The sequence below is a fragment of the Rana temporaria genome, chromosome 8, assembly GCF_905171775.1.
Source record: "Rana temporaria chromosome 8, aRanTem1.1, whole genome shotgun sequence".
Lineage (NCBI taxonomy): Eukaryota > Metazoa > Chordata > Amphibia > Anura > Ranidae > Rana > Rana temporaria.
The window spans coordinates 115,826,269-115,847,865 of record NC_053496.1 but is presented as its reverse complement, the minus strand read 5'-3'; the positions used below and the strand labels follow the sequence as shown (position 1 = coordinate 115,847,865).

General features: G+C 41.4%; 1 protein-coding gene across 2 annotated transcripts in view; it reads left to right on the top strand.

Annotated features, from left to right (window-relative positions):
* The window catches only part of WAPL (WAPL cohesin release factor), a 162,392-nt gene that overhangs the window by 84,487 nt on the left and 56,308 nt on the right, over positions 1-21,597 (top strand). For both annotated transcript variants that reach the window (XM_040320516.1, XM_040320515.1), the window contains one exon: positions 21,290-21,401. In XM_040320516.1, the coding sequence (XP_040176450.1) occupies positions 21,290-21,401 (112 nt within the window). The remainder of the gene's footprint in view (positions 1-21,289; positions 21,402-21,597) is intronic.

Here is a 21,597-nt window from a genome sequence, read left to right as displayed (position 1 = left end):
ACTGTGTTCATATCTCACACAGCAATAATTCTAGCACCAGACCTCCTCTAACTTTAACCTGGTAGCGTTTAATTTTTTTAAAGCGTCGCCTATGAACATTTTTAGGTACCGTAGTTTGTTGCCATTCCACTAGTGTGCGCAATTGTTTGGTATCCATTTACTCAAAACATCATCTTTCACATTTATACAAAAAAATTGGGCTAATTTTACTGCTTGTTTAAAGTGTCTTTTTCCCCCAAAAATTTTGTTTTAAAGACTGCTGCACAAATACTGTGTGATATATATATATATATATATATATATATATATATATATATATATAGGGTTCTGCTTTGTAATCCTCTTTAAAAAAAATAAGTATTTTCTTCCAACGTTCTAGTTTTTAGGGGTTTAACCACTTAAGATCCGGACCATTACCTTGCCCCTTTTTTTGCGATTCGGCACTGCGTCGCTTTAACTGACAATTGCACGGCGTGGCTCCCAAACAAAATTGGCGTCCTTTTTTTTTTTTTCCCCCGAAAAATAGCTTTCTTTTGGTGGTATTTGATCACCTCTGCGCTTTTTTTATTTTTTTGCGCTATAAACAAAAATAGAGCGACAATTTTGAAAAAAATATGCAATATCTTTTACTTTTTGCTATAATAAATATCCCCCCAAAACATATAAAAAACTTTTTTTTTTCCCCCTCGGTTTAGGCCGTTACGTATTCTTCTACCTATTTTTGGTAAAAAAAAAATCGCAATAAGCGTTTATCAATTGGTTTGCGCAAAATCTATAGTATTTACAAAATAGGGGATATTTTTTTTTTTATTTTTTTTTATTTTTACTACGAATGGCGGCGATCAGCGTGTTTTTTTTTTTTTTTTTTTTCGTGACTGTGACATTTTGGCAGACACATTCACAATTTTGACACATTTTTGGGACCATTGTCATTTTTACAGCAAAAAGTGCTATAAAAATGCATTGTTTACTGTGAAAATGACAATTGCAGTTTAGGAGTTAACCACTAGGGGGCGCTGTAGGGGTTAAGTGTGACCTCATATGTGTTTCTAGCTGTAGGGGGGCGGGGCTGGACGTGTAACGTCATTGATAGTCTTTCCCTATATCGGGGAACAGACGATCAGTGTCACTGCCACAATGAAGAACGTGGAAGGTGTGTTTACACACACCTCTCCCCGTTCTTCAGCTCCGGTGACCGCTCGCGACCCCCCCCCCCTGCTGGGCTTAGAGAAACGTACAGGTACGTGATTGTGCCCAGCCGTGCCATTCTGCCGTATATAGGTGTGAAGGGGTCCTTAAGTGGTTAAGGGTGCCAGTTCACACCAAAATATGGTGCGTGAAACCAGCGTTCCCTTTTCTCATTTGCTTTTCCCATAACGCACTTCACTTGTGATCTGGAGAGGGTGTCATCAAAAATGCTGTGTGTTTGCCTGCACCAGCTCGCATGATACAGTAGTACCAAGTGATACTGTTGCTGTGCATTTGGTAAAGTAGTGCATTCACTGTTTGGTGTGGTCCATCGCACCAGATGAATGGGCTCTAATGTGAATTGCACAGGAACGCACAGCGCATTCCTCTGTGATTAATGCTGTGAACCCCCCCCCAATGACATCTTTCTTATTAATTTACACTTGGTCATATATATTGAAACATGCATGCGAGTTGCTCCTTGATTTATAGTGGGAGTAACACATTAGACCTGCCGCGGTAAAGTTATCCCAATTTTTTTTTAAATTGTGATAGATAATGTTACGCCGAGTAAATTGATACCCAACATGTCACCCTTCAAAATTGCGTCCGCTCGTGGAATGCCGACCAACTTGTACTCTTTAAAATCTCCATAGGCGACGTTTAAAAAATTCTACAGGTTGCATGTTTTGAGTTACAGAGGAGGTCTAGGGCTAGAATTATTGCTCGAACGATCGCGGCGATACCTCACGTGTGGTTTGAATACCGTTTACATATGCAGGCGCTACTCACGTATGTGTTCGCTTCTGCGCGCGAGCTCGTCAGGACGGAGCGCGTTTTCTGGCTCCTAAATTTTTTAGCTGGCTCCTAGATTCCAAGCAAATTTGTCAAACCCTGCCTTATAAGATACCTCCAGGGTTCTTGAAAAATATTGACATTAGTATGCATGTATGGAATCACAAGCTCTCCCAAATTGCTAGTAAATGGCTTATTAAACCGAAAAAAAGAAGGGGGCCCTAGCGCTGCCAGGTTTTAAAAGTTAATTTCTAGCAATTATATTGAACAGCAAATTTGTCAAACCCTGGTGTATGGCCTGAGATTGGGCAGTGCTGTGAGAGCAGTGTGCACACTTCTCTAGCCACTTCATTACTGGGCACTTAAACCCCCTTCCTGCCCAGACCAATGTTCAGCTTTCAGCACTGACGCATTTTGTATGACAATTGCGCGGTCATACAACACTGTACCCAAATTATATTTTTATCATTTTTTTCCCACAAATAGAGCTTTCTTTTGGTGGTATTTGATCATCTCTGCGATTTTATTTATTTTTTCTTTTTTTGCGCTATAAACAAAAAGACAGAATTTTTTTTAAAAAAAACACTATTTTATTTTTGTTATAATATCCCAATTTAAAAAATAAATATGTTTTCCTCAGTTTAGGCCGATATGTATTCTTTTACATATTTTTGTTAAAAATCGCAATAAGCGTATATTGGTTTGCGCAAAAGTTATAGCGCCTACAAAATAGGGGATAGATTTATGTTTTTTTTTTTTCTAGTAATGGAGGCGATCTGCGTTTTTTTTTTTTTTTTTGGCAGGCCTGCGATATTGTGGCGGACATATCGGACACTTTTGACACAATTTTGGGACCATTCACATTTATACAGCGATCAGTGCTATGAAAATGCACTGGTTACTGTATAAATGTGACTGGCAGGGAAGGGGTTAACACTAGGGGGTAAATGTATTCCCTGGGTGTGTTCTAACTGTGTGTGGAGGGGGATTGACTGGGGGAGGTGACCGATGCTGTGTCCCTATGTACAAGGGACACATCATTGGTCTCCTCTCTCCCTGACAGGACGTGGAGCTCTGTGTTTAAACACAGATCTCCACGTCCCTGCTGTCGCTGCCGATCGCAGGTGCCTGGCGGACATCGCTGCCGCCAATAACACGCGCATCGGCGTCTTAGCGATGCGCCGGGCACAGTTCTTCCCCGCTGCGCGCCGCCAGCGGCATGCAAATAAAACCCGGCAGTTGAGAGCCGTGCTGTGGACGTCTTTAGTCTACAGCGCGGGTCTCAAGTGACTAGATACCCACCTGTATCCTATCTTGTCAACGACTTATGATGCAAAAAAACACACTGGCTGTGGTCACACCTACCTTTTTATTAGGCCGTATTTTAAGCAGGGTGTGTCTTGCAAGAGCAGATTGAGCTTAAGCCAGTCCTTGGTTAACATCTACAACATGTGGCCCAGTTTTCTACACTTGGGACATCAAAAATTGAAACTCCCAATTTTTTCCCCTCCAGGGTCCCTGCATTCAGAATTGTTTCTATTTCTTTTTGTTAATGGTTAGGCCTAACATTTTTGCTTTATACATTCGGTTCACACTGCTGCGACCAGGTGACTTCCTGTAGATTTGCTGGCTATTTGAGTACTACTTGATGCGACTTTGAAGCAGCTTTAACTTTAAAGCAACTTTCAAGAAATGCCTACATAATCTTCCTGTAATGTCGGATACAGATCACGTCAACATAGATGATCTGACTTGGAGGCGACTTCCATTAAAGTCTGTCAGATAAGTCACCTTAAAGTAGTAAAGGAACCTTTTCTAAAGTTGGAGCGACTTCAGTAGAGCTAATTAACTACTTGCCATGTACACTTTTAACCGATTTAGTCCCAGACCATTTAGCTGGCCAAAGACCAGGCCACTTTTTCGATTCAGCACTGCGTCGCTTTAACTGACAATTGTGCGGTCATGCGACGTGGCTCCCAAACAAAATTGACATCCTTTTTTTCCCATAAATAGAGCTTTCTTTCTTTTGGTGGTATTTGATCACCTCTGCGGTTTTTATTTTTTGCGCTGTAAACAAAAATAGAGCGAAAATTTTGAAAAAAATTCAGTATTTTTTACTTTTTGCTATAATATCCCCCAAAAATATATAAAAGTTTTTCCCTCAGTTTAGGCCGATACGTATTCTACATATTTTTAGTAAAAAATAAAATCTTAATAAGCGTTTGGTTTGGGCAAAAGTTATAGCAACAACTAAATAGGGGATAGTTTTATGGCTTTTTTTTTTTTTTAAACTAGTAATGGCGACGATCTGCGTTTTTTTTTTATTTTTTTTTATTTTTTTTATTGTGACTGCGACTTTATGGCGGACACTTTTGACACATTTTTGGGGCCATTGTAATTTTTACAGCGATCAGTGCTGTAAAAATGCTCTGGTTACTGTAAAAATTACACTGGCAGTGAAGGAGTTAACCACTAGATGGTGCTGGAGGGTTTAAGTCAGTACTAGGGAGTGATTCTTGCTGTTGGGGTGCGTGGCTACGAGTGACACATCACTGATGACTGTTCCCGATCATGGGGGAACAGCCATCAGTGACATGTCACTAGGCAGAATAGGGGAATGCCTTGTTTACAAAGGCATCCCCCTGTTCTGCCTTTGCTGACTGCATTCGAGGGCCACCCGGGAAAATCGAGTTCCTGGCGCCCGCAAGCTCACTTGCGAGGCACACGGCGTGCGCGCCTGCTGGGCGGCAAATTTAAAGGGATGTACAGGTATGCCCATTTGCCTGCCTGTGCCATTGTGTCGACGTACATCTGCGTGCGGCGGTCGGCAAGTGGTTAATATATGGACTTCTGTCCCTCGGGTGCAGGCGCCGCCATCTTCGGTAAGGAAATCGGGAAGTGAAGCCTTGCCACTTCACTTCCTGGTTCCCTACTGCACATGTGCGAGTCGCGTTGCGCGATTTCACTGGTCACTGCTGTCTTCTGGGACCCGTGTGTCTCCCAGAAGACAGTAATGGGTAGGAGGAGGGGCCGGAAATGGTGTAGATAGCCATGGATACTGCTGCAATCTATGCCTGTAAGTGGGGGCAGATACCTGGATTACGCAGGTATCTGCCCCCCCCCCCCCCCTGAAACATGTGTAATGTGACCCGGGGTGCGGGGGGGGGGGGGTGGGAGGGGATTCCAAAAAGTGGAAGTTCCATTCTTGGGTGGAACTTTAAAGAAGTAAAATGTATTTTTATTTTTTTCTTACCTTTTTTGCCTTAAGGGTAAAGAAGAGATTTGGGGTCTTTTTAGACGGCAGATCTCTCCGTAGAGAGGACCTGTCCTGCTGTATTATCACAAAAGTTATGTACATTCCTTGCGATTTTATTTTTTATTTTTTCAAGGGACAATGTAAAACACTTTTAAAGCACATCCCCCATTCCTGCCTGCACGCGCACAGTAGTGATTGCATGCGTCACGACCGCATATGTTGGGCAGCCCTGTGGTGTAGTGAGTAGCACTCTCGCCTAGCATTAAAAAGGGTTGCTGGTTCCCGACCATGACACTACCTGCCTGGAGTTGGCATGTTCTCCCTGTGCCTGCGTGGGTTTCCTCCCACACTCCAAAGACATGCTGGTAGGTTAATTGGCTTCTGTCTAAATTGGCCCTAGTATATGAATGTGAGTTAGGGACCTTAGATTGTAAGCTCCTTGAGGGTAGGGACTGATGTGAATGTACAATTGTGTATGTAAAGCGCTGCGTAAATTGATGGCGCTATAGAAGTACCTAAATAATATGTAAACTGTAAACGGTGTTTGCATCACACATGAGGTATTGTTGCGAACGTCAGAGCAAGAGCATTATTTCTATTGTTGGACCTCCTCTGTAACTCTAAACTGATAACCAGTAGAGATTTTACCATAGCCAAAGTACCGTAGTTTGAAGCCATTCCACAGTATGACATGTTGGGTATCTATTTACTCAGCGTAACATTCTTTCATACTGTACAATCTACTGAAAAATCTTTCATGTTCTGGATGCACAGAATTCTTAGACATTATGACACACCTTTGAGTGTGCTCTCCTCCAGTGTTGTGAGGTCTGAGCTCCATCCCCGCCAGTCCAATGTAACTTCTTTTTCTGGGTTCTCCATCTTCTTTTTTTTTTCATTCAAATTTAAGTTTATTTTCAATAAAATAAATACATACATTTGTATTAAATTAGCAAGAAATAAGTCAAAAGCACGCAGAAATATAATAATTTAAATACATTTCAATTCATAATAATCATTCCTGTCTTATTAACTGCCACTTATATCTATCCATCCCTATATGCTCTACACCATGTAGTGAAAGTAAGGCAGTTCACATAAGCTAAATTAAAAGACTATTTCAAAGTAATACTTTAAACTTGAAAGAGAAACAGAATATTTTCATATATCAAGGAATTCCTAGGTCTAGCGTTATCACACAATAAGTTATATAAGGGATAAAACTAATTGAGTGTACCAGATTAAATTACTTAGAATAATTAAAGGATAAGATATCCGGAGTACATCAACCTCTCCGACACCCCTAACGGGAACTTTGTGTCCAAGAGGTTGAGCAAAACCTCCAATCCTCCCTCCAATAACTATTACTGGAACTCTCCGATAACCGAAAACAAATTTTCGGAATCCCCATCAAATCTAATTATTTCAAAGGTTTGGTAGAATCCTTCAATTACTTAAACATAAACTTATCTTTTCAAAATAAAACAAACTGAGGACCAAAAATCTTAAGGATTCTATCCCCAGAGATAAAATAATGAGATAAAACCTAAGAAGAATCAGAAGAAAAAAAGAAAGAGTGACAAAAGACAAGAGAGGAAGTGAAAAAAGAAAGCCAGAAGAAAATCAGGAGAGATAGAAAATTAGCCTGCCTGCCATCTACCAGCATCGTCCAAAAGACACTGATGTCATCAAAACCTTCACGGAGTATAAGTTATCCCCATGTATTCCAACCAAGGTTCCCAGATTTCATAGAAAAGAGTAGACTTATCCAACATGGAGCAGACCCTTTTCTCTTGTTCCATAATCCATGTGACCTTTCTTTTCATATATAGGATGGAAACATTAGTCTTTTTCCATGCAGCTGCGAGTGTAATCCTGGCACCCGTCATAATATATAAGATGAGTTTTCTGGTAACCTTAGAAGTTAGAGGTAACATTCCGTTAAGTAAAGCAATAGTAGGAGATTGATGCAGGTTACAGCCTGTGACTCGTCTGATTATATTGAACACCTTATTCCAGTAACCCCGAATTTTGGGACATTCCCACCAAATATGTATCATAGACCCCAATCCATGGCAGCCTCTGAAACATAGGGGAGAAGTTGTCGGATACATAGAGGTCAGTTTGACGGGAACTAAATACCATCTAGTATAAGTTTTTATGTTCGCTTCTATAAGAGAGACATTCACATAACCTTTAATGGATCTGGTATAATTCTTATACCAGTCCGACAAATCCCATTCGTTATTAAGTTCCTTTTCCCATGCCAGCATATGCGGCAATTTGGTGTCATTAGTAGCAAGTGAATTATATATAATTGAAATATTCCCCTTCCTGGACAAACCCTGATCACATTTACTTTCATAGGGTGTCAAAAGTCCAGATATCGAGTCGTTATCCCATAGGCTTTGAGCGTAGTCATGTAGTTGAGAAAATCTTAGTTTTTCTGAAACAGGAAGGTCTAGCTTGTCAATAAAATGTTGCTCGGGGAGGGGACCCGAACGAGAAAAGAAGCGTCCTATACGATACAACCCCTTATCATGCCACCATTTAAAGGAATCTTTATCAATTTTAGAAGTAAAGAATGGGTCTATGAAAATATTCGATAAAGGCCTACCTTTAGAGATCAGAGAGGGATTGTTTTTAAGTGAATCCCATAAAACTAAAGTTTGAGATAGAGTCGGAGATAATATAGAAGGCCTTTTCTTGGTATGACTCCACATTAAATCCTCTATCGTTAGATTCGGAATCGCCTGTTCTTCGATGTCTATCCAATCAGGACGTTCATTTTTAAGAAAAATTTCTGATAATTGCGCTAATCTCGCTGATTGGTAGTACCATATCAAATTTGGCACACCTAGACCGCCTTGTTCAGATAAGTTATAGAGAGTGCGAGATGGAAGGCGTGGACCCTTGTTGTTCCATATAAACTTGGTAATTTTGCCTTGAAAGGATTTTAGTTGACTTTTGATTATCGGTATAGGTAATGATCGAAAGAGATATAAAAGCCTAGGGAGAAGAGTCATCTTGACCAAATTAATTCTACCAATCCAACCTATATTCTGAGTACCCCAGTCTTTCAGATCCTTCTCAAGTTTTCTATACATAGGGGGATAGTTGGCTAGATATAAATTCTGAATATTGGGGGTCAAATTAATGCCTAGGTATTTAATATAAGAGGCGTCCCATTTGAATCTATAACGTTCTTTCAGTAGAGAAACATTGGACTCAGTAAGTGAAACATTGAGGGCCCTGGATTTGGCTATGTTTACAGCAAGACCTGAAACCAGAGAAAATTCGTCCATAAGAGAGTATACTTCGGGCAGGGATGTTTCTGGTGCAGTCAAAAAAAGTAAAAGGTCGTCTGCAAATAAGGCGCACTTATGTTCCTTTTTGGCACATCGAACACCCCTGATATTTGCATTTTCACGAATAGCTATAGCCAGGGATTCAATCACAATTGCAAATATCAGGGGAGATAAAGGGCATCCCTGCCTTGTACCTCTACGGATCTCGATAGATTCTGAAAAAATACCTTGAAAGCGTACTTTAGCTTCAGGGGAATAGTAAAGTGCAGACAGGATACCCAGAAATTTAGCGCCAAACCCCCAATGGTTCATCACCTTGAACATAAAAGGCCAAGACACTGAGTCAAATGCTTTCTGAAGATCTATGGAAAGAAGCATACCCTTCTGACCAGTATCACCAGACCATCCTGAGTTCAGTATAGAAATCAGATCAATAGCTCTCCTAACCTGATCCGGACCTTGCCTCCCAGTAATGAAGCCAACTTGATCTTTACTAACATATTGACCAATGAAAGAAGATAACCTATTGGCCATTATTTTAGTAAGTATCTTAAGATCGTTATTGATAAGAGATATCGGTCTATAGTTCTCCACCAGGCTATGATCCTTTTCCGGCTTAGGGATCACCGATATATAAGCCAAATTGAGTTGTCTTTCTATAGGATCTCCCTCGGTCATGTGGTTGAAAAATCTCACCAAATAGGGCGTTAAAATGCTTGAAAATGTTTTGTAATATGAACTCGAAAATCCATCAGGTCCCGGCGCTTTATCTAATTTTAGGTGTTTAATCACTGTCGATACTTCCTCAATTGAAATGGGAGCCTCCATCACCTCTGTATGTATTTCAGACAATTTAGGAAGATTCAGATTGCTAAGAACATCATCTATCCTCTCTGAAGAAGAATCCTCAGTAGAGGTATAAAGCTTAGAATAAAAGTCATGGAAGGCCTCCATTATTCTCCTAGGGTTTAGGGAGAATGAACCGTCAATCATCTTTATTTTAGGGAGAGTTCTTGATTGAAATCTAGGTGACAATTTATGTGCTAGCATTGGACCTATTTTATCTTTAAATTTATAGAAATTAGCTCCAGTCCATTTTATATCTTCCCCCGCCTTAGTCGTAAGTACCAGGTTCAGAGCAGATCTGGCCGCATCAAGTGCCTGAGTAGGAAAGTTATGAGGATCAGTTTTATGTTTTCTACACAGGTCTAAATAGTTGATTTCCAGTTCTCCATCTTCTTGTTTTGCCTATTGAGCAAGCACTTATTTGATGTAACTCACTGTCATGTACGATGGTGTTGCACATTACAAAGTCAACGTTCAAATTTAAAAGAAATTTACAAACCAGACCGTCTGCTAAGTTTCTCAACATTCCTCAGCCGCTGAGCTAACTCTAAGCATTGGAACGTTTTGTTCTTTAGGTTTATTGTTCACGGGACGTTTAACCACTTCCCGACCCCTGCACATGGGCGTACAGGTACGTCCCCGCCTTACCTGGGTTCGGGGGTCCGATCGGGACCCCCTCCGGTACATGCGAGGGCCGGGAACGGTGTACGGGAGGTCCGGGAGGAGGGGGCGGCTATTGGTTTCCAGCCGTCCCCTCTCGATCTCCCTCGGCGAATCAGATTGCACCTGAGCTCTCCTTGCCTGTGTAACTGTAAACACAGGCAGGGAGGAAGTGACGTTTTCTCCCCTCTGGCGGTCTTTTCGTCCGGTTCCAGAGGAGAGAAGACGTCAGTACTGTGAGTTGCACCAACAGCACACTGACACAGCACACATAGGCACATAACCCCCCCCGATCACACCCCCAGATCACCCCCTGTCACAGTGTCACTGATTGCAGTGATCATTTATTTTCTGATCACTGCTTTTAGTGTCAGTGTGACAGAAAAAAGTGTCAGGGCAGTTAGGTTTAGGCCCCTTTAGGTCCAGGGTAGCCCCCTACCCCCCCCCCCCAATAAAGGTTTAACCCCTGATTGCCCCTAAAGTTAACCCTTTCACCCCTATTGCCAGTGTCACTAAGCGATCGGTTTCTGATCGCTGTATTAGTGTCACTGTTGCCGCTAGGCAGTTAGTTTTTTTTGAGGTTCGCCGCCAGGTTTATATAGCGTTGGGTACCCCCATAAATAAAGGTTTTAACCCCTGATTGCCCCTAGAGTTAACCCTTTCACCCCTATTGCCAGTGTCACTAAGCGATCGGTTTCTGATCGCTGTATTAGTGTCACTGTTGCCGCTAGGCAGTTAGTTTTTTTTGAGGTTCGCCGCCAGGTTTATATAGCGTTAGGTACCCCCATAAATAAAGGTTTTAACCCCTGATTGCCCCTAGAGTTAACCCTTTCACCACTGATCACTGTATAAGTGTCACTGGTGACGTGGTTAGCCAGTTAGTTATTTCGTTATTTTAGGTTCGCCACCAGGTTTTTAGAAAGCGTTAGGTACCCCCATATATTACCGAATAAAGGTTTTAACCCCCTGATTGCCCCCTAGTTAACCCTTTCACCAGTGATCACCGTATAAGTGTTACGGTTGACGCTGGTTGGTTAGTTTGCTGTTTATAGCATCAGAGCACCCGCCGTATATAACCCAATAGGTTTAACCCCCTGATCACCCGGCGGGTGATATAAATTTAATTTTAGCGCCAGTCAGGGTCTGCGTCGCCCCAGGCAGCGTTAGGTTAGAGCCAGTACCGCTTACACCCACTCGCTAAGCATACACCCCCCTTAGTGGTATAGGATCTGAACGGATCGATACCTGATCTGATCAGATCTATACTAGCGTACCCAGCAGTTTAGGGTACCCAAAAACGCATTGTTAGCGGAATCAGCCCAGATACCCGCTAGCACCTGCGTTTTCCCCCTCTGCCCAGCCCAACCCACCCAAGTGCAGTATCGATCGATCACTGTCACTTACAAAACACAAGACACATAACTGCAGCGTTCGCAGAGACAGGCCTGATCCCTTACAGTTTTTTTTGAAGCGTTTTCTACATTTGCTTTTCTATAGTCGGGTGCTTTTTTTACCTGTGAATCCTTACCATTGTACCACTAAATTTAGAGTCCAAAATGGCAAACCGAAGGTACAATGATAAGCAGGCCTTGGAGTTCATGTGCATGTCAGATAGTGAAGAGGAGGAGGTCACGCATCTGACAGATTCTGGCTCAGAATATGAACCCATTTACGACAGCGGCTCCATGTCAGATAGCTCGCACGACGAAGTTGAGGTCCCTGCTAAGGCCAGGCGTACCCGATCCCATTCTGATGTTGTTGAGCAGCAAGAACCGCAGGACCCTCGTATGGAGCAGAGATCCAGTACTAGCGCCGCTATTCCTTCTGGTGAATTGGCAAGCACCAGCGGCCTAGTACACCCTGGTCGTTTATCCAGCACTGCAGTAACACTTGGTGACGTGGCGAGTCCCATAAGTGCAGTTGAAGCTGGCGATGTGGCAAGCTCAAGTAGTGTCCCGCTGCCACCAAGAAGAAGACAGAGACAGGCCCGTCGTGCCCATAGTGCCCTTCCTGTAGAATTTGCCTATCCTGATTGGGTCCCCACCACTTCTACAGCACCTGTACTTCCCCCATTCACTGGCCAACCCGGTATTCAGGTGGATACAGCGAACTTTACGTCACTTGATTTTTATTCGCTGTATTTCACGGAAGATCTCTATAGATCTATTGTGGACCAGACTAATTTATATGCTGGTACTTACATCGCCGCTAACCCCCAGTCTCGCCTTGCCAAACAATGGAAACCTCTCGAGGTTTCCGAATTTAAGACCTTTCTGGGCCTTACCCTCAACATGGGCATACACAAATTTCCGTCATTGCGGATGTATTGGTCCACACATCCCATTGACCATATGTACATTTTCTCTGCTCACATGGCCAGGAGACGATACGAGGCGATCCTGCGGTTCCTGCATTTCAGTGACAATGCACTTTGTCGTCCACGTGGAGACCCTGAATTTGACCGGCTCTACAAAATTCGGCCCCTCGTAAACCATTTCAACGAACGTTTTGCAGCCTTGTTTAATCCCCAGCAGGTTGTATGCGTTGATGAGTCCCTGATTAAATTTGCTGGCCGCTTGTCTTTCAAACAGTACCTTCCCAGCAAGCGTTCCAGATACGGGGTCAAGCTCTATAAGCTCTGTGACAGGGCCACAGGCTACACATGGAGCTTTAGGGTTTACGAGGGAAAAGATAGTCAGGTAGAGCCGGAAGGATGCCCAGATTACATGGGGAGCGCTGGCAAGATTGTTTGGGACTTGGTGTCACCCTTATTCGGAAAGGGGTACCATTTGTATGTGGACAATTTTTACAGCAGCGTGCCACTTTTTAGCCACTTATTTGATCAACAGATTGGAGCATGTGGCACCGTGTGACCTAATCGCCGGAGCTTCCTCCAGCGGCTTGTAGATGCCCGTGTTAGGCCGGGGGCGAGAGCCTGCTGCAGATGTAAAAATTTGCTCGCTGTGAAGTGGCGGGACAATAGGAATGTTTTCGTTCTTACCACCTTACCTTCACGCAGACACGACAGTCCAAATTCGTACGGCGACTGGTGTTGTGGAGAAACCCCTCTGTGTCCACGAATATAACCAAAACATGGGAGGGGTGGACCTCAACGACCAGTTAATGGCGCCGTATCATATTGCCCGTAAGACGAGACGCTGGTACAAAAAAGTGTCTCTACATTTATTTCAATTGGCTCTACTGAATGCTCATGTCGTATACAGAGCTTCAGGACGGAATGAATCCTTCCTTCAATTCCAGAGGGATATCATCATCACAGAACTCCTGTATCCAGGCGGTATTGTACCTCACCATCTCCTACCAAATGCAGTAAGCCTACTGCATGAGAGGCATTTTTCTTATGTCCTCGAGAGTACCCCTACCCAACGAGCCCCCCAAAGAAAATGTCATGTCTGTACCAAGCGCGGATTTAGGCGTGACACCCGTTATTTTTGTCCCAAATGTCCTGGCAATCCTGGTCTTTGTATTGGTGAATGTTTTGAACGCTTCCACACACACGTTAATTATTAGTGTAGGGTGAAACATTTCACAGGCTAGGCACACTCACACAGGGTCTCCCAAGATGCCATCGCATTTTGAGAGACCCAAACCTGGAACCGAAAAGTTGAAGTTACAGTTCAGTTACAAAAAAAAGTGTTAAAAAAAAAGTAAAAAATAAAAACACACAAAAAAATATAAAATAAAAAAACCAAAAATAGTTGTCGTTTTATTGTTCTCTCCCTCTCTATTCTCTCTCTATTGTTCTGCTCTTTTTTACTGTATTCTATTCTGCAAAGTTTTATTGTTGTTATGTTTTTTCATGCTTGCTTTTCAGGTATGTAATTTATTTTACTGTTTTCAGGTACGCCATTCAGCTGTTGCGCGGACTTATTTATCTTGACAGCAACAGCGTTTGCTCCCACGATATATAAAGCCGCGACTCCAGTGCTGTAGGAGGTGATTTCACCACCACAGTTAAAAAAAAGAGCATATATGCCGAAGCATGCGGGCAGCAGGGGCGGAGGAGCGATTTTGCTCCTAATGCCGCGTACATACGGTTGACATTCCTACGGAGGCTTTCCCGTGGAAAAGTCTGACCATGTGTACACGGCATAGAAAAGTCCGACCGTGTGTACGCGGCATAGAAAAGTCCGACCGTACGCGGCATAACTTTTTTGCGGGAGGATGCCCCCATGCTTTGGCATATATATAATTTAGGCACAGGTTGCGTTAAAAATTTTTTTTTTTTTTTATAGGTATTTGCTTTGCAGGTATGGTATGATCTTACTGTTATACTGGAATGTTACTTTGTTTTAATGTTAACCATCATTTGCTTAGCAGGTACGCCATTCAGTTGCAGTGCGGATTTATTTAGCGTGACAGCAACAGCGTTTGCTCCCACGATATATAAAGCCGCGACTCCAATGCTGTAGGAGGTGATTTCACCACTACAGTTCAAAAAAGAGCATATATGCCGGAGCATGGGGGCATTAGGGGCGGAGGAGCGATTTTGCTCCTAATGCCGCGTACATACGGTTGACATTCCTACGGAGGCTTTCCTGTGGAAAAGTCTGACCATGTGTACACGGCATAGAAAAGTCCGACCGTGTGTACGCGGCATAGAAAAGTCCGACCGTACGCGGCATAACTTTTTTGCGGGAGGATGCCCCCATGCTTCGGCATATATAAATGGTGCATGTATGCCCATCATTAGAAGTGGGTGGATGAAGGGAGGTATTCTAATGGTGGGCATACCCACCGATCAATCTTTTTTTTGTTCAGCCAACAGACTGCATGAAAAAAAAAAAGATTACAATACATGTCCAACAAGAACCATCAACGTACTGGTATGTTGCAGGACTTTGAATGGTTATACCAGAATGATGCCTGCGGGTTTAGGCATCATCTTGGTATCATTCTTTTCAGCCAGCGGTCGGCTTTCATGTAAAAGCAGTCCTAGCGGCTAATTAGCCTCTAGACTGCTTTTACATTCAGTGGGAGGGAATGTCCCCCCCCCCCAGATATAAACGGCGCCATTGAGAATATGGGAAAGCATTTTATCACACCGATCTTGGTGTGGTCAGATGCTTTGAGGGCAGAGGAAAGATCCCCATTTAAAAAAAAAAAAGAGTACCTGTCACTAACTATTGCTATCATAAGGGATATTTACATTCCCTGAGATAACAATAAAAATGGTAAAAAAATAAATAAATGGAAGGAACAGTTAACAAATAAAATAAAAAAAGCGAAATAAATATATAAAAAAATAAAAAAAAGCATCCCTGTCCCCCCCTGCTCTTGCGCAAAGACGAACGCAAGCGTCGGTCTGGAGTCATATGTAAACAGCAATTGCACCATGCATGTGAGGTATCACCGCGAAGGGCAGATCGAGGGCAGTCATTTTAGCAGTAGACCTACTCTGTAAATCTAATGTGGTAACCTGTAAAGGCTTTTAAAGGCTTTTAAAAATGTATGTAGTTTGTCGCCACTGCGCGTTTGTGCGCAATTTTAAAGTATGTCGTGTTTGGTATCCATGTACTCGGCCTAAGATCATAATTTTTATTTCATCAATAATTTGGGCAATATAGTGTGTTTTAGTGCTTTAAAATAAAAAAAAGTGTATTTTTTCCCCAAAAAAATGCGTTTGAAAAAACGCTGCGCAAATACTGTGTGGAAATTTTTTTTGCAACACCCACCATTTTAATCTGTAGGGCCTTTGCTTTAAAAAAATATATAATGTTTGGGGGTTCAACTTTACTTTCTTGCAAAAAAATATGTTTTTATGTAAACAAACAGTGTCAGAAAGGGCTTTTTCTTCAAGTGGTTAGAAGAGTGGGTGATGTGTGACATAAGCTTCTAATTGTTGTGCATAAAATGCCAGGACAATTGAAAACCCCCCCAAATGACCCCATTTTGGAAAGTAGACACCCCAAGCTATTTGCTGAGAGGCATCTTAAGTCCATGGAATATTTTAGATTTTGACCCAAGTTGCGGGAAATATAAATATATATATATATATATATATATATTTTTTTTTTGCGCAAAGTTGTCACTAAATGATATATTGCTCAAACATGCCATGGGCATATGTGGAATTACACCCCAAAATGCATTCTGCTGCTTCTCCTGAGTACGGGGATACCACATGTGTGAGACTTTTTGGGAGCCTAGCCGCGTACGGGACCCCAAAAACCAATCACCGCCTTCAGGCTTTCTAAGGGTGTAAATTTTTGATTTCACTCCTCACTACCTATCACAGTTTCGAAGGCCATAAAATGCCAAAATAGCACAAAAAACCCCCAAATGACCCCATTTTGGAAAGTAGACACCCCAAGCTATTTGCTGAGAGGCATGTTGAGTCCATGGAATATTTAATTTTTTTGCCCCAAGTGATTGAATCATGACCAAAAAAAATTAAAATAAAAAAATGTACAAAACATTGTCACTAAATGATATATTTCTCACACATGCCATGGTTATATGTGGAATTGCACCCCAAAATACATTCTGCTACTTCTCCTGAGTACGGGGATACCACATGTGTGGGACTTTGTGGGAGCCTAGCCGCGTATGAGACCCCGAAAACCAAGCACCGCCTTCAAGATTTCTAAGGACATAAATTTTTGATTTCACTCACACAAATCTTGAAGGCAGTGCTTGGTTTTCGGGGCCCCGTACGCGGCTAGGCTCCCAAAAAGTCCCACACATGTGGTATCCCCGTACTCAGGAGAAGCAGCAGAATGTATTTTGGGGTGCAATTCCACATATAACCGTGGCATGTGTGAGAAATATATCATTTAGTGACAACGTTTTGTATTTTTTTTTTTTTTGGTCATTATTCAGTGACTTGGGGCAAAAAAATTAAATATTCCATGGACTCAACATGCCTCTCAGCAAATAGCTTGGGGTGTCTACTTTCCAAAATGGGGTCATTTGGGGGGGTTTTGTGCTGTTTTGGCATTTTATTGCCTTCGAAACTGTGATAGGTAGTGAGGAGTGAAATCAAAAATTTATGCCCTTAGAAATCCTGAAGGCGGTGATTGGTTTTCGGGGTCCCGTACGCGGCTAGGCTCCCAAAAAGTCCCACACATGTGGTATCCCCGTACTCAGGAGAAGCAGCAGAATGTATTTTGGGGTGCAATTCCACATATAACCGTGGCATGTGTGAGAAATATATCATTTAGTGACAACGTTTTGTATTTTTTTTTTTTTGGTCATTATTCAGTGACTTGGGGCAAAAAAATTAAATATTCCATGGACTCAACATGCCTCTCAGCAAATAGCTTGGGGTGTCTACTTTCCAAAATGGGGTCATTTGGGGGGGTTTTGTGCTGTTTTGGCATTTTATTGCCTTCGAAACTGTGATAGGTAGTGAGGAGTGAAATCAAAAATTTATGCCCTTAGAAATCCTGAAGGCGGTGATTGGTTTTCGGGGTCCCGTACGCGGCTAGGCTCCCAAAAAGTCCCACACATGTGGTATCCCCGTACTCAGGAGAAGCAGCAGAATGTATTTTGGGGTGCAATTCCACATATGCCCATGGCATATGTGAGAAATATATCATTTAGTGACAACGTTTTGTAAAAATTTTTTTTTTTTTTTTTTTGGTCATTATTCAATCACTTGGGGCCATAAAATTAAATATTCCATGGACTCAACATGCCTCTCAGCAAATAGCTTGGGGTGTCTTCTTTCCAAAATGGGGTCATTTGGGGGGGTTGTGTGACATCTTGGCATTTTATGGCCTTCAAAACTGTGATAGGTAGTGATAGGTAGTGAGGAGTGAAATCAAAAATGTATGCCCTTAGAAATCTTGAAGGCGGTGCTTTGTTTTCGGGGCCCCGTATGCGGCTAGGCTCACAAAAAGTCCCACATATGTGGTATCCCCGTACTCGGGAGAAGCAGCAGAATGTATTTTGGGGTGCAATTCCACATATAACTATGGCATGTGTGAGCAATATATCATTTAGTGACAACTTTGTGCAAAAAAAAATCAGTTTGTCATATTCCCGCAACTTGTGTCAAAATATAAAATATTCCATGGACTCGACATGCCTCTCAGCAAATAGCTTAGGGTGTCTACTTTCCAAAATGGGGTCATTTGGTTTTTTTTTTTTTTGCTATTTTGGCATTTTATGGCCTTCGAAACCTTGATAGGTAGTGAGGAGTGAAATCAAAAATTTATGCCCTTAGAAATGCTGAAGGCGGTGCTTGGGTTTTGGGGCCCCGTATGCGGCTAGGCTCCCAAAAAGTCCCACACATGAGGTATCTCCATACTCAGGAGAAGCAGCAGAATGTATTTTGGGGTGCAATTCCACATATAACCATGGCATGTGTGAGAAATATATCATTTAGTGACAACTTTTTGTAAACATTTTTTTTTTTTTTTTTTCGTCATTATTCAATCACTTGGGACAAAAAAATTAAATATTCAATGGACTCAACATGCCTCTCAGCAGTTTCCTTGGGGTGTCTACTTTCCAAAATGGGGTCATTTGGGGGGGTTTTGTACTGCCCTGCCATTTTAGCACCTCAAGAAATGAGATGGGCAGTCATAAAATAAAAGCTGTGTAAATTCCAGAAAATGTACCCTAGTTTGTAGACGCTATAACTTTTGCGAAAACCAATAAATATACGCTTATTGCGATTTTTTTTACTAAAGACATGTGGCTGAATACATTTTGGCCTAAATGTTTGACTAAAATTTAGTTTATTCGATTTTTTTACTTTTTGTTATAAGAAAAATCATTTTTTTTCAAAATTTACGGTCTTTTTGCGTTTATATCGCAAAAAATAAAAATCGCAGAGGCGATCAAATACCATCAAAATAAAGCTCTATTTGTGGGAAGAAAAGGACGCAAGTTTCGTTTCGGTACAACATTGCATGACCGCGCAATTACCAGTTAAAGCAGCGCATTGCCAAATTGTAAAAACACCTTGGGTCTTTAGACAGCGTATTGGTCCGGGGCTTAAGTGGTTAAAAACCTCTCCTGAACAATTTAACTTCTGTAGACCGATAGTAACCGACATTTACATGCCGTGCTTGCGTTTTTAGAAACTTTTTTTGCAAATTGTCCAAAATGAAAAACTCATTTAAAAACAAAACGTGGCTAAACAGGAGTTACCGCATTTACAAACGGTTAAGGCATATATTTTCTTTCAAAAATCGTATCAAACATTTTTCGTAAGCATTTCGCACCGTTAGTGGGCTGCAGCAACAGCCGATTTTCATGCAGCAATCAAATTTGAGAAATCCGACATGTTATACATTTTTGGAAAAATTAACGATTTTCTGATCAATGATGGGAGAATCGTGCGAGAAATGTAATGGAAAAAAAAATGTGCAAGAAAAGAATATTCCCGGAGAGAAAAGAATATTCTCAGCAACATGAAGGTTTGGTTGGCCGAATTTCGAAAATCAATGATGGCATCATCGGATCACAAAAAAAAAAAAACTTTCTGATTTTGAAAAGAAAATAACCAAAGTTTAACCATGTAAACACTAAACTTTTTTCTGACACTTGTTTACAAGTTAAAATCATTATTTTATTTTTGCTATGAAATTACTTGGAACACCCAAACATCTTATATATACAGTTGTGTTCATAAGTTTACATACCCTGGCAGAATTTTGATTTCTTGGTAATTTTTCAGAGAATATGAATGATGATACAACTTTTCTTTCACTCATGGTTAGTGTTTGGCTAAAGCCATTTATTATCAATCAACTGTATTTTTTTTTTTTTAATCATAATGGCAACAGAAACTACCCAAATGACCCTGAGCAAAAGTTTACATACCCCAGTTCTTAATACCTTATTATGCCCCCTTTAACTTCAATGACGGCTTGAAGTCTTTTGTAGTGTTTGTGGATGAGGCTCTTTATCTTCTCAGATGGTAAAGCTGCCCATTCCTCTTGGCGAAAAGCCTCCAGTTTCTGTAAATTCTTGGGCTGTCTTGCATGAACTGCATGTTTGAGTTCTCCCCAGAGTGGCTCAATGATATTGAGGTCAGGAGACCTGAGATGGCCACTCCAAAACCTTCATTTTATTACACTGTAGCCATTGACAGGTTGACGTGGTCTTGTGTTTTGGCTTATTGTAATGTTGAAATGTCCAAGGACGTCCCATGTGCAGCTTCCTGGCTGATGAATGCAAATGTCCCTCCAGTATTTTTTTATAACATACTGCATTCATCTTGCCATCAAATTTGACCAAATTTCATGTGCCTTTTGTAGTTCACACATTCCCACAACATCAGCGATCCACCTCCGTGTTTCACAGTAGGAATGGTGTACCTTTCATCATAGGCCTTGTTAACTCCTCTCCAAATGTTTATGGTTGTGGCCAAAAAGCAAAATTTTGGTCTCATCACTCCAAATGACTTTGTGGCAGAAGGTTTGAGGTTTGTCTCTGTGCTGTTTGGTGAATTTTAAGTAGATACTTTGTGGCATCTGCGTAGTAATGGCTTTCTTCTGGCGACTCGACCATGCAGCCCATCTTTCTTCAAGTGCCTCCTTATTGTGCATCTTGAAACAGCCACAACATGTGTTTTTTCAGAGAGTCCTGTATTTCACCAAAGGGATTTGTGGGTTTTTCTTTGCATCCCGAGCAATTTTCCTGGCAGTTGTGGCTGAAATTTTAGTTGATCTACCTGACTGTGGTTTGGTTTTAACAGAACCCCTCATTTTCCACTTCTTGATTGGCATTCTCAATTCCTTGGATATTTTTTTATATACCTTTCCTGTTTTATACAGTTTTAACTACCTTTTCCTGCAGATCATTTGACAATTGGTTTGCTTTCCCCATGACTCAGAACCCAGAAACGTCAGTGCAGCACTGGATGAAAGATGCAAGGGTCTGTCGGGTCCAGAAACTCATTGACATTTTATACACACACTAATTACAAGCAAACCGATCACAGGTTAGGATGGTTACCTATTAATAGCTATTCAAACCCCTTTTATGTAAACTTTTTTAGGGTCATTTGGGTAGTTTCTGTTGTCATTATGATTTTAAAGAGTAAATACAGTTGATTGATAATAAATGGCTTCAGCCGGACACTTTAATATATTATTATTATTATAATACTAATACAAATATTTAGAATATGGGAAGGCTACATTCCCTGTCAGCTTTTTGTTTCTCTCCATAAAGCACATTTCACTCGTATTACTTGCAGTCTATTGAAGTAACAGCATAATGTTAATTTTACATAATTTTTTATTTTTTCCCACAGTGTAATAAGCCTGGCAACAAAGTGCGCAATGCCAAGTTTCCGAATGCACCTGAGAGCACATGGAATGGTAGCCATGGTCTTTAAAACACTGGATGACAGTCAGCACCACCCGGTAAATGTCATTACTTAATTTGAGTGTGCAACACTTTATATTTTTACTAAATTCTAATGTATTGTAATGTTTGGCATTTAACTGCTGTAGTGCCAGAATTCTTAACATTTGTGTGTTTATTTAAAACACCAATTCTCTTCTGCAATAAAGTATATGCAAATCCATTTGCCGTAAACATCAGAACATTATTGTACCG